This window comes from Pezoporus wallicus, unplaced genomic scaffold (genome assembly GCF_028554395.1).
Source record: "Pezoporus wallicus isolate ANWC-B61680 ecotype Strahan unplaced genomic scaffold, APGP_CSIRO_Pwel_v1 contig_3058, whole genome shotgun sequence".
NCBI classification, from domain to species: Eukaryota; Metazoa; Chordata; class Aves; order Psittaciformes; family Psittacidae; genus Pezoporus; species Pezoporus wallicus.
The window spans coordinates 5830460-5847424 of record NW_026641153.1 but is presented as its reverse complement, the minus strand read 5'-3'; the positions used below and the strand labels follow the sequence as shown (position 1 = coordinate 5847424).

Here is a 16965-nt window from a genome sequence, read left to right as displayed (position 1 = left end):
TTGTGCCTCTTTGGCCACAGCAGTTTTTCAGTCTGGAGCGTGTGACCCCAGAGAGAATGTCAAGAGCTTAAACAGTTTAGAAGTAATAAAACTGAGGCTAATGAGACCTAACCCGTGCCTGGGGAGGGGCCTTGGGGAACAGGCGGGGAGTTGTGGGGAGAAGCCCAGCAGATGTCGGGAGCATGGAAGAGTTTCATTAACTGTGGTGTCTGGTGATGTTTTTGCAGTGCTCTACACAGACACTCTTCAGAGGCATGGTTACAACAGGAAACATTTATAACGCTGCAACTTTATCCCTATCCCCACCCAGATGATTTCCTGAGCTGCTTCTAAGGTCAGGACGAAGATTTAGTTTTGAACTCCTCCTTCAATAATTGAGGGACAATATTGTCCCTTGTTTAGGAGGGCTGTAATTTCCCTGGGAAGAGCAGCAAGGGAGCAGCCAGGGGATGGTTTAAGGAGCATTGTAACATCTGTTTGCAATGGAACGGGATTCCTTGGGGCATCTGTAATAGTATTAGATAGATTTTCCCCTCCCAACAATTAGTTTCAGAGCTAATTATTGAGGAGAGTTTTAATGGTACCCTGAGTACTGGTTCTGAGTGGGGATGCGCTTCCTGATGGGGTGTGAATTTGGGGTTGGAATGTTTTAATCTGCTCAGGTTTGAAAGATTGTAATTTAAATAACGTGCCTCCTTGCTGACAGTCCCTGAAATACAGCCGCTGTGCCTGAATGAATCCCGTGACGGAAGAACTTTATCCCGTTGCAATCCGTGGAATGGTGCTGCACGGGGAACCCAGGGACTGAAAAGTACTTTCTCACGGCATATCCATGTAAGAGTTTCCAGCTGTCCGGCACGTGAGAGCCAGCTCCGGTCCCGGCGGGATCGCGGGCGGGGGGACACTGTTACAGCAGCTGCTTTTCATCATCTTTGCAGCTGGATGGCCCCAAATTACAGCTACCAGAGCCTGAGCAAATAGCCAAAACCAACCCCAAGCCCAGCCGGGCCCAGTGTGGGGACAAGCGGGTGTGGAGCTGCTGTCACATGTTGGAAGGGCTTTGTGGGGAGGGGATGCTTCGGTTCAGCCGTTTGGACTTCTCCCTCTGGGCTTCTCCAGATGTTCATTTCTGATAATCCTGGCATTAGGAGGAAATAACTCTGCTGGATACAAGAGTTGAAGCCTCAGGATGAAGTCATGCATTTGCCAGTGTCTGGAAGGGTTTGGGGACTTTAGTGTCCCTCATTGTTCGTTGCAGGCCCTGACCCCTTCCCCAGTCCGGTGGTGGAAGGTGCTCTCCAAGTACAGGTTATCTCCCTTGTATTGGTATTGCTGTGCCCAGTGGTAGTTAAATGCCTTCAATACCTTATTTGCTCTTTTGCTCTTTGTCGGTGCTGCAGGAAAGGCTTTTTGGGTAGGCCTGTGTGGGAGCAGTTCATTTTGATTGAGGGTCTGGGTTCCTCTCCTGTCAGCTGGCATATAATCATAGAACCATAGAGTGGTTTGGGTTGGAAAGGATCTCAAGATCATCCAGTTCCAACCCCCTGCCACAGGCAGGGACACCTTTCGCTAGACCAGTTTGCTCCAAGCCCTGTCCAACCTGGCCTTAAACACTGCCAGGGATGGGGATTCACAACTTCCTTGGGCAACCCATTCCACTGCCTCTCCACCCTCACAGTAAAGAATTTCCTTCTTATATCCAATCTAAACTTTCCCTGTTTCAGTTTTAACCCATTACTCCATTACAGCTCCCGTTCTTGCCCAAGGAACAAACCTGTTTGAGATGTGAATGTCTGTTCCCCAGGGGCAGGAGAGAGCCCTGACTCCCGGGCCCAGGGGTGAGCACACGGCATGGTGCCCTCCCAGAGGCTCATTGCTGGTATGGAATCTGGAGCAGGCTGTAGGTAAAGCTGCTCCTGATGGGCTGTAGATACTGCAGCAGTATTGGAACCACTGGCAGTAAACTGGAGACAAAACCCAGGAGTTAGGGAAAAGTCTGTAAAATCCCATCATGGTCATTTTGTCCCTTCCCAAACCCTTTGGGGGATTTACTGCACATGACTGGCCCCTGTGCAGTGATGCTGGTGGTGGTCGGGGTGGGCTCCTGGCTCTTCATGGGTGCCATTGGTGGCTCCCTGTGTGCATGTGGGGATTGTAAGATGCTGGGGTGAAACAGAGCTGCTGGGCAGTGGGGATAAATGGAAAGAATAGGAAGCGACTGCGCTGGGCACTGGGAAGCACAGACTGGTCCCATATGGAAAGTGTGTGGCTGTTTGGAACTGAATGGAGGGGTGCTGGGCACTGCTTGGTCACCACTGCCTGCAGAGGGAGAAACAGGATAGCAAGTGTCATCTAACGCTGCCTAGGGCAGGGTGCAGGTAGAACACCTCCTGAGCTCCAGCCCTGTCTGCTGGGATGGGTTCTCTGTGCTTCTGCCTCCTCAGCAGAGACTAAACCAGGAGCATGGGGGTTCTTTAGGAATTTACCCCAAAGAACTGGTGGTTCCTTGGAGCACCAGGGGTGAGTGTGCTGGTGCTCAAGCCTCTCCTGTGGACCTTTGTGTTGCCACAAGCAGCCATGTAGCTCCTGAACATTCAGTTCCTAAAAGTGAGCGTAGTTATTCCAAATGATGTGTGTTGGAAGTAAACGTTAACTAGTATTAACTGTTATGTTTGTTTTGTACTGTGGTGGGACATCAGTCACGCAGTTTCTCACAGCTCAAGGTCTCCTAAGACCAACAATCGAGGACACGTGGTGGAGTGACCACAGATCCACTGAATCCCAGGGGATCTCTAAAGGACAGGCTTTTTGAGGTGAATCACAGAATGGTTTGGGTTGGAAAGGACCTTAAGCTCATCCACTTCCAACCCCCCTGCCATGGGCAGGGACACCTCACACTAAACCATGTCACCCGAGGCTCTGTCCAGCCTGGCCTTGAACACTGCCAGGGATGGAGCATTCACAGCTTCCCTGGGCAACCCATTCCAGTGCCTCACCACCCTTACAGTAAAGAACTTCTTCCTTATATCCAATCTAAACTTCCCCTGTTTCAGTTTGAACCCATCACCCCTTGTCCTATCACTACAGTCCCTGATGAAGAGCCCCTTTCCAGCATCCTAATGCCCAGTGTTTCCTGCAACCAGCAGCAAAGGAGCAGGTGCCATGGAAGCCCTGGTCAGCTGTGTGCACATCTGGAGCAAGGTCTGGCAGAGGTGGTGGTATAAGGAGTGCCCAAGGCGCTGTGCCCTCCGGAATAAGCGCACTGCAAGGTTTCATTTTGAAAATGCTTTAATAAGGAAGTGTTGACAACACCGTTCTGCAAAATGTAAAGGTAACTATACAAATTCTTAATACAAAAAGAATAAATTAAAAGCAGATCTGTTTTAATTCTGCAACTTTTTCTACAACATCCATATTTTTTTGCCTTGATTACAGTTGAACAGAATCCAGTCAAATCATTTTCCATGCTCTAAAGTCAATTTCAGGAGAGACCTAATGGTTTTTTTCCTTATTTTTCCTTCTTTTTTATTTTTTTTTTAAACTAGAGAGTCCATTTTACACAACTCGTAATAAAACTATTGACATTAATATATATGTAAAACTTTACATCTAGTTAACTAAGCAGTAACTGGTCATCTGATAGCACCTGAATGGGGATCGGCTATGCCTGAAACTAAAACTAATACAGAGTGAAAACAAATGGGACTGTTTCAACATCTTCAACACTCGACTGCATATAGGATGATGGCAAAATAAACCCTGCCTCCCTCCAGCACGGCCCAGCGCGGGATTAGCTCTCGGCTGAGCATCAGACACGTAGACTCGGAACGCGATTGTGGCTTTATGTCGGATGGAGCCTTGGAAAACAAAAAGGGACAGGAGGGGTTAAGTTGGTAGTCAAGTGCTTGTCTATAATAGCTATGTATATACCCCTCCGCGTTATACTTAAATATGTTAATCTCATCTGATTAACATTTTATGTACATTTGTGTTTTAATTGAATTGAGCTAAACAGTAAAACCTGTTTTACTTTAATCTGTCTTTACTACCAGACTGGCTGCTCACGTGTGCCTCGACTGCGGAACAGAAAAGCAGAACACAAAGCAAAACTCAATCTGTTTCTAGGAAGCTTTTTTCTCTACTCGAGCCCCTTTGCAATTCAGGCCAAGCACTGGATTCCTCTTTACACCTAAGTTCAGGGCTGCCACCTTTTCACCTGTGCTGCAAAACTGCAGAGCTGGTCTTGGAGGAATTAACAGTTCTTCCTGTAGTGCCCAGAGGCCTCATAGCGCCGCTGCTGTTGAATTCTTTTTAATTAAGAGAAGGTACACAGAGAAAACAGAAACCAACCAACCCCAAAGCCACTTACAGGGGAATTAAAAAGAAAACAGACAGTTGCTCAGAGCCCCTAAAAATCCATGGGCTGAATTATTTGCTGCTGCTTAATTTGGTCCTTAGTTAATCCTTTCACTTTAGCTCCTCAATCTTACCAGGAAATGACACTAATCAGTGCTATCTTGTAGCTAAAAATCCAATTAGGAGCTTGAGATAATTCCCATGTTAAAGACCCCAAAGCACAAAGAGATGGTGGAACTGGATTTTGCACATCCAGGTAATGGGTGCAACCTCACCGCTGTCTATCCTTCCACGGATGGGTTGTGAGGCTCCAACTACTGTCATAGGGGGTTCAATGCTTCCTGGAGGTCCAGAAGCTCGAGGCTCACATGGCCACCTTTAAAACCCCTTGCCAGGATAAAAACTGTTCTGTTTTGTTTTTCCAGAGGAAGAATAATGATGTTTGGACACGAGAGTTCCCTTCCTGGCTCTGCTGTGGATTTCCCTAGACAAACACCAGCCCTTCTGCCTGCCTGGCACAAGAGAACAGCACCGATCATTCCTGGTACGTGCTGTTGTGTGAGCTGCTTGTGTTAATGTATAGAAACCCCGTCATCTTTCCAAGCCTAATTATGCAGAACCTGTTCTCTTTTCAAGACTGGAATGCAGTTTTCCAGCGATCTTAATACCAAAAGGTGTGGCAGCCCCCCAAGTTGAGGTGTTTCATTGTCGCCTTACTTTGTCTGGTAGACGCTGTTGTTATTCTTGGAACACACACACACACACACACACACACACACACACACACACACACACACTCACACTTTAATTCTTCTTTTCCTTAAACTAAAGCTAACTTCAGTTTCTGCTTTTCACCAAAGTTACCCCCCTCCAGCCGTTTCTTTTAATGCCTTTCCCATAGGAAATCATCGCACAAACGGGGGGAAAGCCAGGAGCCTCCCCCCATCTAGTGGCAATAAAAACAGCATAGCACCGCGGTGAAGCCTAAACGTGCCAGCTTCAACATCCACCCAGATTGTGCACTTATTTGTTACAAAAGTGTCTTTGAGGCCTTTGAAAGTTCCATGGCTTGAACGTGTATAAAGCATTGCTCAAAAGTACGTGTAAACTTGCAGCTCCTTCCATGATGGTTCCTTTTGGTATCAGCAGGCAGCTCTCGCTCATGTCCAACACCCCATTGAGTTGCTTCTCTTTCTTGTGGTCGCTTCTTGCACTGGGAGGATCTGCCTCTGCTGCTGGGTGTTGAGCTCTTCCCGACGGACCGGTTCTCCCACCCGGCAGCACGCTGGTGACGAGCCCTTTGCTACACTGGTGCTTAGGAAGGGGAGAGGAGTGGAGCAGATGCGTTAATGTGGCTTCAGGTGTTGGTTTGATTGCTGTGTGCTTTCCCTTTGATTTCACCTTCATGCTTTGTGCAGGTATTGATTAGAATTTATTGGCTGTATCTGTTTGCAGAAAGGTTTTTTTTGGCAATTTTTATATTTATCAGAGTATTAAAACCCAACCAGCACAACCCAACTTCTCCATGTAGTGGTGTGCAACCGGTGCCAGCCCCAGTACTCGCCTCTGCTTTAGATAATGGCTCTGTAAACCTTGTTTGTCCAGTTTAAAAGTAGCTTGTGGACAGTGATGCTGTGATACCAGTCCAGACCTCCAGCAGGTCTTCAGCACAGTGGGTTATTTTGCACGTAGGTGGGCTCAAAGCGATGAAGGAAACGCTGTTTGACAGGAGGTGGTTGTGTCTGTACCGAGTTAAAACAGATGTTCTTGTAGCTGGAACCTGCTGAGTGAGCTCATCCTGCTGATGTTGGCGTGGTGATCTTTGGCAGTGCAGATCTGACTGTGAGACTGACACATCTCTGAAGCGACATGCTTTTGCTGTTTCATAACAGACACGCTTTCAGGACTGTTACATCCATTTCTCAGCATTTATCCCATTTTATCCCCCCTTTAAATTAATGCTTCAGATCACAGGTCATGGAAATCTTACTGCTGTTACATGCCGCAGAGCAATACAATTTGATGTAAGCCTTGAAAGGCTTCCATCATTCCAAAGGCAAAGCAGTAGATTGCTGAGTGCCTGTTAGGATGGCTGCTCATCACATGTGCTGCTCTGGCAGCGGGGTGCTGCTGTGGTGGATGTCTCCGGGCCAGTGTGGTGTGGATGTGGCCTTGAATTGCATCATGAGGAAAGTGCTTGGAGTGGAAGCTGGTGCTGGGTGACAGTGCATCTGGGTAAGGCAAATGAGAGGCAGTGAGGTGATCTCAGAATGGCATTGATGTGGTTAACTTGAGGTCAGGGGTTCACACTAGAGTCCCAGGCTTGGCTTTTTCCTGCCCATACCACTGGACATCTGCTAATTCTGGATAGAGGGGAGAATCCAGGAAACAACTGTCGTTGTAGCTCCTGCAGGAGAAAGGAAACTTCGTTAGGACAACAAGGGCTCCTGGAAACTTCAACCGGGGGCATTAAACATTGTATTACATGCGGAAGGGAACAGAGGATATTCACAGACCCCACTGCACTCTGCACGTACCCTCAGAGCTGATGTTTGGGGTGCACTCAGCATCAAGACCTGCTTTGCCGCAGTTTGCTCTTGCCTGGCAGCCCTGTTCACCCCACAGAGTGCCTGGTGTGAGGAGGCAGGAGAAAGCTGAGCTCCAGCAGCCTCTCTGTGACCAGGATGCCCTGAGTTTTGGGGGTTGGAATGGCAACAGGCAGAGCTGCTGTTGCTTTCAGCCCACTGCTGGTGGGACGCACTACAAGAAAGCACAGTGTCTGCTGCAAGCACTTGCGGCCAACCCTGCCAGAATCATCATAGAATGGTTTGGGTTAGAAGGGACGTTAAAGCTCATCCAGTTCCAACCCACTGCCTACAACATAACACCATTCTTTCCACATTGGACCTGGCACGAATCACTTTCTAGCTCATCCCTGGAAAGCCACCTAACTGTGGCATTGCCAGGTGATGCACAAGCCCTTGCCCAGAGCAGAAGAGCTACAGGAAAGCACCACCACCCTTGTCCTTCCCTGTTCCCACTGGGTAATACTGTCCATGGCCAAGATCACTGCTCTTAGGACTTGTCTTACTGATTGACAAGCTATTGCTTGCTTCCCTTCATGGCTTTTTGTTTGCCTGTACGCAGCAGGTGAGGTAGTTGATGAGAATTTTCTGTGCTGTATCTGCATAATAAGAGTCAGAATTGATGTGGCCCCTCATATGTTTTGAACCAGCTTCCAAACTAGAGATTGTTTTGAGGCCAACAGTGAGAGATGCATATTCCCTTTACTGTGGGATTCTCACCCCTCAGCTCCCTGGACTCGCAGGGACTGATCTCCACAATTCCTGCTTCCTCTGCCCTGTTTTCCACCTGCTTTCCTGGGACCTTGTTTTGGAGGAACCTGAGCCAGGACATCACCATCTGCATGTTAAAGAGCCCTTTGTTTCCCAGCTCTGTGCTGGAGTAGGGAGGTTTATGGGTTATCTCTTGAAAGCTGGGCTTGAAATAGGTGACACATGCCAGCTGTGAATGGTTGTAGATTCAAATCAGGGTGTCAGACAGCCATGCAGTTTAATTAAACTAGAAATACTCTGAGGAGCTTTTTGTTCCCTTTGCCCTCCCTTGTTTTCCCACAGGAACAGGGCCAGGATCGCTCCTTGTTCCATGAAACTATGCTGCTGCTCCTAGGCTCTGCTTCACAGCTCTGCTCTGTCCGAGGGAAGGAGGAGAATGGGGTGCTCGGTGCCATGGCTGCAGCACTGCAGGGAGCTCAGTCCAGGTCCCCTGAGTTTCCACACTCTCTCCATAGCACTTTGCCCACGCTGCTTTGAATGTCCCCAGCCACAAATTGTCACTGTCGCCTGCTCTCTGCCCATTCACCTCTGCACAAGGGCAGAGCAGACTGGCCCAAAGTCCTCTTTCAAAGAGCACCACAGCCACAGATTTGCTGAAAAGGCACAGAGAGGGCATGGAGATGCTTTCAAGTTGTTCTTCCCAGGGCTGAAGGAAGCCTTGTTGCCAAACAAGGAGGGACACAACCACAAGGGCTGCTCCACTGGGACAGCGGGATGCTGGTTATTCACACTGTGTTCACGGACTGTAAGGCAGGAGGATGAAAGAACAAAACGGCCCCTTACTATACCTCTATTCATCAGTACTTTGGTGGGTTGGAGACTGAGACTCATCCATAGTGGGTGAGTTGTCTGTTGCTTCTCTGAACAAAGGAGAGCAAAAAAAGGAAGGAAAGAGGAGAGAGGAAATGTTAAAGAGAAGAAGTGACACAGACATTGTTACGAGCTTATTAATCCAGTGGGGAAACAAGTCAATGACTCATCTTTAGAAAGAGTTAGTGACACAAAAGCATGTTGGGGAGAAGTGTCAATCTGTCTGGGTCATGCTGGGAGGGCACAGCCAGCTCCTGCACTTTGTGTTGTTCATCTGACAGCAACCTGGACCTGAATTCGTAACTAGGGTATTATGCTCAGGCATGAAGTGCTGATTTGTCTCCAGCTCTGTTTGCACTGGTTGTTGGTGCAAAGCTATAAATCTAAGATAACTTCACTTTCACCAGCTGGGAATTTGGCTTGATGCATTTTTGCTATGGGAGACAGGGTGCAGGAGTTTTCTTGAGAGGAAAAATGGGAGTTGGGATTTTTCCAAACAGATTTCTCAGCTGGCTGCTCACCAGGTTTACTGCTGAGCATCATGTAGATATTTAGAGGAGTTAGGATTGGGATGGAGACTGAAATTTGAGTCTAGACTCAAACCCTTCCTAGTGGAAACTTTAGGGTGCAGTGAAGATAACTGCCATTTGCCTGTCTTGTGATCCCTTGGCCTTTTGTGAAATGGGACCAGGAAAATCCTCCTTTTCTAAAGCTGGAAGCCCATGCAAAGCTCATGTGAGGCTGGATATCAAAATCTAAGGTAGGCCTAAGGGGGTTGTGGTTATGGTGCTCCTCATCTCCATTTTACAGCGCAGTCACAAGCAGAGCTGGAGTGAAACCAGAGTTCAAACTCGGTCACAGGTGACCAGAAGAAATTAAGGAGTATGAGATTTTCCAGTGGCTGCACAGTGAAATGTTTGCAGTGTGAACTGGGACCGGTAACAGCTCAGGGAATTGTACCTGGTTTCCTACTCAAGGACGTGGTATTTTGAGGCTGTAGTCTGAAACTTTATAGCTGATCTCACCAAACTCCATTTAGATGCAAAAATCTGGGATGTGCTGAATTAGAGGGGGTCTGGAAATGATCTTTATTTCATGTGGCAGGCCAGAATTACTGGAGCTTGCTGCAGAATACCCATGGGTGCTTACAGAATGCTCTTTGCTTACACCTGGAACTCCCTGCCTCACAAAGAGGTGCCAAAGAACCCAATTACTGTATTTACGTGAGTAATGGCTACCTGCATAGAATAACTCACTCATGGTAAGTTAGTGGTAGCTGAATAAAGGTGCACTTTATAGTCATTAAGATGCACTGCCAGGAAAACCTAGCAGAAAAACTAGACACAAGTATGGCAGGCACCAAACCCTGCCTTTCCAACAAAGATCCTCCTGGTCTGCACAGCCAGTGGGATAGTTGCTACAGGAAAGATCAGCTATTTCAACATAGGAAGACTGGAGGAAGGAGACTGCCCAAGCAGGAAGAACCTGCAAGGCTTCTTTCCCTGTGGATCTGGCACTGCTTGGAGCAGTTCTGCTGGTGTGGGTGGCATGGTTGTGTCTTGGTCAGCCTGAACTACAGCTCCACCACTCTGGATGGGAATTGGGAATGCTCTGTGCAGATGTGCAGGCTATGGAGGACCTGGAAGATGTTCCCCATGTGTGTGCTGTCCCTGTGCTAGTGTGGCACTGAGTGAGGTGAGTTGTTTAACCCGATGGCACGGACACTCACCCGGTCTGCCACGCGAGGATATGGTGCGGGCTGCCCGGCGGCGTGGCTGCTAGCTCACTCGACGGTGTCGAACTCCTCTGGCTGTGAGGTAAGGCAGCTGGAAAACAACCCAAGGGGGCAGGCAAGAACCAGTGAGGTGAGGGCGCGAGGGTCAGGGTGGTCAGACCAGCAGAAACATGTCTGGCTGTGAGCAAACACCGCCTGGGAGTCAGACCTCATCCTGAACGTGGCACAGGAGCAGCCAGCCTACTGCTGACACTGCTGTGGGTCATGGCTGGATCCAGCCTCAGCTCTGCAGGAATGCTTTGTTTCGGCCTGCGTGCAACCACCCAGACTCTCCTGAGCCAGCCTGGGAAGCACCATGTTTGTCCCAGCATGAAAGCTAATGGGTTTTGCTGCACATCTCCATGGGAGATGGAGGAGCCCAGCCTGTCCTGCTTCCCTTGGTGGTGGGAGATGCTCTGTGTCCCTGGGAGCCAGGGCTGGCAGTGGTGACAGGATGGACAAGGACACTGCTTCATCTGCAAAGGAGGGCGACAGCTCTGAAGACTGCAAAAGCTACAACTGCCTTTCACTGTGCATAGAAAACTGAAGCTGGGTTTTGCTGACGCTACTGCTATGGACCAGAGGAAGGTTCATCTTCAACAAAGATGGAAACAAGCTGGACTAAAAATGTGCCATTGGCAGTGGTTCTTAGAGGAATCCACCTGACCAATCTTTATTCCTCCTCAAATCCATACAGCGTTGACCTTCCAAATGTAATATATGCCTAGAACCATGACTTGCTGAAGGACAGTCTGCAGTCCAGTAGACTTACTGGCTAGGGCTCATCAGCTGAAATTATGGCTGTTTCTACCTGGCAGCCTTTTGTGTGCTGTTAAATTCTTCACCTGCTACCAAATGACACTCAAAGAGAAAACCAAACTCTAATTGCTCCTTGGAGCTGACAGCCCTGGAAGTCAGTATCCTCCCGTAGCTCTAACTGGACACTGAATGCAATCTACCTGCCAGCTGGTCACCACAAGCTGTGATTACTGAGCACATTCACCACTGTGCTGCCCAGGTATCACATTTAGATTTAAAGACCCAGCTGGGTGGGGGAATGGGCTGCCTGACAGCAGCTTTTACATGCTCCCCCCTACATTACCTCCTTGAACTGATATGGTTTCCAAAGCTAAGCAAGGCAAAGCTTTCCTATGTTCAGGCATTTTCTGCTGCTGGGTGGAAGAGAAATGCCCATTCATCAAAGGGGGGGAAGACAGATTTTCATATGGAGACACAGGATGGTTACAGCAGCTGTTGGACTGTGTCTTGGTCCACATCTGAGCCTCCTACAACTGTTGGCATCACACATAAATCAGCCTCTTCTCAGGCCCATGAGGAACCTGGTGTCAAACCTCCTCTCTGAGTGCACACATGGGGCTGGATTCGGGGTTTTAGCAAGTCCTTGATGTGTCCAAACTGGCTTGTCCAGCAGTGACTGATGACCAGTAAATATTTAACCTTGGGCTGTTTCATAGCACACAGTGGCCTCCTCAGCTTAATGAATTTGGCTGTTTTCTCACCATTTAATATTAACAGCACAGAGCTCTGCAGAGCTCTGTGCCTGCCCGATGGGCACAACACTGCACAAGCTAAAGTGCTCTGAATTGCAGGATGCTATCAGCAGAGCTGCTGGAGCTGCAAGGGAAAGCCAAGTCCCAGCAGTGCACAGAGATGTCATTGCTCAAGCATTTTCACTGGGGGTGGAGGGGCTGGAATGCTCCCCACTTTACCTTCCTCATGCTTTTGGTATTTCACCACGGACATGCATTCTCCTGGTCTGTGCTGAGCCCTCACTTGCTGCATTGCTCTCCTCACTGTGGTTACTAAGAGACTCCCCACTCATGGTTTCTCCATGTTTGGCTGCTAGTGCCGTCATCCAAAACCCAGCTGCACGCTGAGGAAAGACTTGATAACAACAGGGCTTTGGTCCCTCAGTGTCTTTTGAGCCCATCATTGCAAAGTGATGATTTGCATGGAAAGAATTCCCACCTGATGAGTGTGTTGGACAAGGCTTGCCCCTGGTCTTATGCCTACAGGCTTGGTGAGCAACATGTGAAGGCCAGATAATGTGCTATGGTCTGGCTTTGCTCTCCAGCATGAACCCATACGGCATGAATCATAGAATCACAGAATGGCTTCGGTTGGAATCATCCAGTTCCACTCCCCTGCCAGGGCACCTTCCACTAGAGCAGGTTGCTCCAAGCCCCTGTGTCCAACCTGGCCTTGAACACTGCCACAGATGGGGCAGCCACAGCTTCTCTGGGCAACCCATTCCAGTGCCTCACCCCCTTCACAGTAAAGAACTTCCTCCTTGTATCTAACCTGAACTTCCCCTGTATCCCTTCACTTTGCCCAGGCTGGGCTCTCACCTGATGTTGCTTTACACATCTGAGGCATTCTCGTGACCCGGCTGTGCGCCACAAAGGTGCTTTGTGAAGATGTGCTGTACTGGGAGCTGCTGTCCGAGGAGGTGGAGCTTGTGTGCGAGAGGCGGCTGTGCTCCTTGTGGGAGGCCGTGGACCTCTGGTACCAGAGCCGCAGCTCGTCCGACACTGCAGTCCTACCCGAGCCTTTCTCGTGACCCTCCCTGCCCAGAGATGGAGTCCTTATGATTTGGGAGCGGGAAGGGGTGAGCCTGACAGAGTCCACTTCATCCCCATGCCAGTTCTCCTTAAACATCCCCCCCGCTGTGTAGGAGTTGGAGGTTTTGAATTGTGCTTTCACGCTGTAGTGTCCCTCCTGGTCGTTCTCCAGGCTCCGCACCACCACGGGTGTGGAGCTGCCCTCAATGTACAGGGGATATTCTTTGATCCTGTACTGGGAGGAGGGCTGGCTCTGGCTGTGCAGGTACACACGGTGGTGTCCTGTCCCGTTCCTCGCAGCCAGGTTGGGCATACTCCCTGAATTGGAAGAGACCAGGTTGCCTGCCGATTTGTGCCTTTGCCTCTGCCGCTCTCTGGCTTTCGATGGGGAATCCTCTGCCAGGGTAGAGTAGTTGGGGTTCATCTGAGCGGGGTAGTAGTGCTCAGAGCTGGAATGGCTGGTGCAGGAAGAGCAGTCGTCCATGGGGTCAGAGCCATTACTGCTACGAGTCCTTGGGGTGTAGAAATCGGGACTCCCTGTCTCATTCTCAGAGCCGAGGAGCTTTCCTTGCGACTCCAAACTAGAGCTTCGGTGTCTAAAGTGCTGAGCTAAGCTGTGCAGTCTGGTTGGGCTGATGTCTACTGACCTGCAGGGAAGAAATCCAGGCTGGTAAGTCAACAGGACAGAGCACTCCCCATCCCCTTGTGCACACAAGACAAGCTTAACAGGCAATGGACTGAGGGCACTGAAAACTTGGACCCTCCCCCCACCCCAGCACTGTGTGGGGCTGCTGCCTGCAAAGCAGGCTGCTTCCCTGCTGCAGGGTTTGGAGTGATTAGGTCCTATTCCTGTTCCTCTCCAGTCTCTTTGGTGGTGGCATTCAGTCTGCAGCACCACATGGGACATGCCCTTGCCCAGCACAATTCCTCTGTGGCTTGCCACCCTGGGAAAGACCCAATCTGAAGGGCAAAACGGGGAACCTCAAGCCCCAGCTTTGCTGGTGTGGCAGAGCTATTTGGATCAGCCCCATCCCTGTGTACCAGGTTCACCTCACTCCAGCTCTGCAAACCCCAAGACTTTAGCCTCAAAGGTGGGATTCCCTCACAAGTAGCCTTTGAATGCTCTGCACAGGTACAATTCACCTGGTGTGAGACAGACAAACAGACAGACAGACAGACAGCCAGCCCATACTTAGCCCAGAATGCAGTGATTTCTACCCTGGTCACTGAAAAAGTCATCTCTGTTGAGCAGTTCGGTTTTACTGGGGCCCAGCCATGGGTAGCATGTGTGGGACTGCTATTGGGTGATGGCCCCTTCAGGCAACTACCCCAAATCACAGCTTACAAGGCTCGATTCATGGCCAAGTCTGGGTGGTCTCTATTCACCCCAGCTGTTTGCAGAGCTTCAGCCATCTGTTCAGGGAGCAGGAACACTCCCCAACGAGCCACACGCTGTCATGATGGATGGCCAAGGCCAGGGCATGCAGCTCATGAATGAGCCACAGAGCAGGCAATGGTTATTTCAAATACCCAAATGGTCCCTACCCGGTCAAGGCTGCTTCTCAAGTCTTGTGCCAGGCTTGTTTCTCATGCAGCTTGGCTCCAGTGTTAACAAACATTGCACTTGTGAAAGGTATTCTCAGCCAAACACTTCTAACACACTTGACCCAGGGTCTTAATGCCTTGTATTGTCTCTGCCCAAGTCTGATGTGTTGGCATGACTCTTGATTTATGCTGAGCTGAATGATGGTAGCACTTCCCCTTGGGGCAGGGTACCTAACAACACAGCTTTGGCTCAGCTCTGCTTCCTGCAGTGCCCATGGGATTTGTCACAAGAGCAAAACAGCAATGAAGCTGAACACTTTGTGGAAATCCTGATGAAAATTGGACTCAAATTGGGCCATGCACATCAAATCACATCCCTTACACACTTAGCTCTTTCCTCTGTCAGCCTTGGGCTCATTCCAGTGCCACCTGGATCCTTGGGTGGATTGCTATACACAGGCTCTCTCTCCACACAAGTTCACACGTATGCCAACATTTGAGAGAGAACTAACACTACACAACAGTTCGTATCAGACAGGAAACAACATGTTCTCTTCAGGGATCCATGGAGGAACTTACTGCAGAGTTTAGCAGTAGCTCCATAACTCTTTTAAAAGTGGTGTGGGGTTTGGAGCACCTATAAACAGTCCCTGAGATGAAAGGTCCCATTGGAAGAAAAGGTTGGCTACTTCTGGGGAAGTGATGAGGGGCAGGATCATGCTGATGTGATTTCAGGATCTCAGTTCGGGAAAGATTCCCTACTGGCAACAACCGTACATGAGCCTTTTACATGAACAGGACTGGTTTATTTCCTTGCCTGAACTGGGAATTAATACATATCCTAGGGGAAGGATAAAGCCAAGAACATTTATTCCAGGTAAGGTGAGAGAAGACTTACCGCGTGGAGTGGACGTAGTGCGGACTGCGTACCCGTAGATCCGGCGTCGATGGCATGCTGGACTGGGAATTCCAGTGGGGAAGGCTCCGGATGGGGCTGTTCTGCAGCGAGCTGCTCCCTCCTGCCTCAGCACAGCTCCCGGTACTGGGGAACCGCTTGTGACTGCTGCAGAGCAAACACCCTGTGTCAGTTTCCAGGCAGGGATGGGGGAAAAGGGCTCCCACGCCTCTTTCCAGATCTCAGGCATGTGCCTGTGATCTTGAGGGGGGGAGCGGGAGTTGGGGCAGCTGGTGCTGCATCCCAGACATTGTGCTTCTGCATTAGCCAGAGGTCAAGGCCAAGCCCTGTCAAAGCCCTCAGAAGATCCACCATCCTTCCTTTCTAAATGGTTTCTACAGTAACATCAAGATATGAAGCAGCTCCTGTGTTTGCAGCCTATTTTTATGACATGCTTATTGGCCAAAACACCTAAAAACCTTGTTCTGGTATGGGATGGCTTCAGGAAGTTTGATAGGGCTCACACCCATCCCTCGTGAAAGCAGGGGATATCTCTGGAATGCAGCCTCAAGCTAACTGGCTCACCTGGAATGACTGTGTGAGGAGCGCTTCTTGACCTTCTCATAGGGCTCATCCAAGGATGACTCGCTCCACATCTTGGGTTTGATGGGGGACTTGTCGTAGTCGTTGCGGTGGTAATGCATCTGGCGGAGGCCTTCCAGTGACTGCGGGGGGGGCGGCCTGTTGTGCAAGGGGGGCCGGGGAGGGAGTCCTTTGTGTGGGGACTGGAGAGGGGAGATTGTGCTGGTGACCTGAGAGTCCTCTGTGAAGAGAAGAAGGGAGAGAGGTGATGGCTGTGTGATACCTGCAATGGCAGCACAATACCTGAACCTGCTTCCTCACCCTGCTTCCCCTGGGTGCGCTCAGGAGCGACTTGAAGACCCAGCTGTTAGTAGCGCACCAACTGGCATTCCCATTTTGGGAAAGAATGCCCAACAAGATTGTGCAATGCAATGCATTAAACTAACTGCAACATTAAGAGGAAATAAGGGAGATTCTGGGACTGTCTTCTGAAAGAATTCAGATTCAATTCAGCAGCAATATTCACTGCTCCAGGCCTGGTGTCTGGCTACAAGGTGGAGTCGGGGGAAGCCAAGTGGTTTTTGATACTGGGATTTTTGCATGGATTATTATACAGAACAGTTCCTCCTTTCGAGTGTCAATCAGGAGCTCACACATCCCTCCCTTTTTCCTTCCTGCCCTCTAGAACATACAGCAGAAACGTACCATCCTCGAGAACAAGGGCGTCTGAGAGGGAGCTGTCTTCACTGGCAATGTTTCCTTCTGAAGGGAAGAAAATATAAAGATGGTCACATTAGGAAATATTGGATATTAGATGGTCAGATGGGAGATTGAGATGAGCTCTTAGGCAGATGCTCTTCCCTGTGAGGGTGCTGAGGTGCTGGCACAGGGTGCCCGGAGAAGCTGCGGCTGCCCCATCCCTGGCAGCGTTCAAGGCCAGGTTGGACACAAGGGCTTGGAGCAACCTGCTCTAGTGGAAGGTGTCCCTGTCTGTGTCAGGGGGTTGGAACTGGAAGAGCTTTAAGGTCCCTTCCAGCCCAATCCCAAGCCCGAGAATCACTGTGA

At 49.7% G+C, this 16965-nt stretch overlaps 1 protein-coding gene and 1 long non-coding RNA gene across 6 annotated transcripts in view; one reads left to right on the top strand and one right to left on the bottom strand.

Moving 5' to 3' along the window:
- The window catches only part of LOC130606292 (uncharacterized), a 68663-nt gene extending 64314 nt beyond the window's left edge, over window positions 1-4349 (top strand). Inside the window, exon 2 of the long non-coding RNA XR_008973936.1 lies at window positions 3054-4349. This is a non-coding gene — a long non-coding RNA (uncharacterized LOC130606292). The remainder of the gene's footprint in view (window positions 1-3053) is intronic.
- A 544-nt stretch (window positions 4350-4893) lies between these two features.
- FRMD4A (FERM domain containing 4A) overlaps window positions 4894-16965 on the bottom strand; it is a 380270-nt gene continuing 368198 nt past the window's right edge. For 4 of the 5 annotated variants that reach the window (XM_057422479.1, XM_057422480.1, XM_057422478.1 and 1 more), the window contains 7 exons: window positions 16606-16662; window positions 15904-16141; window positions 15322-15486; window positions 12666-13525; window positions 10252-10348; window positions 5130-6763; window positions 4895-5099 (listed from right to left, as the gene is read on the bottom strand). In XM_057422479.1, the coding sequence (XP_057278462.1) occupies window positions 6661-6763; window positions 10252-10348; window positions 12666-13525; window positions 15322-15486; window positions 15904-16141; window positions 16606-16662 (1520 nt within the window). In that variant the 3' untranslated portion in view covers window positions 4895-5099; window positions 5130-6660. Of the gene's footprint in view, window positions 5100-5129; window positions 6764-10251; window positions 10349-12665; window positions 13526-15321; window positions 15487-15903; window positions 16142-16605; window positions 16663-16965 lie in introns of all 5 variants that reach the window. The other variant, XM_057422475.1, reaches the window with a different exon arrangement.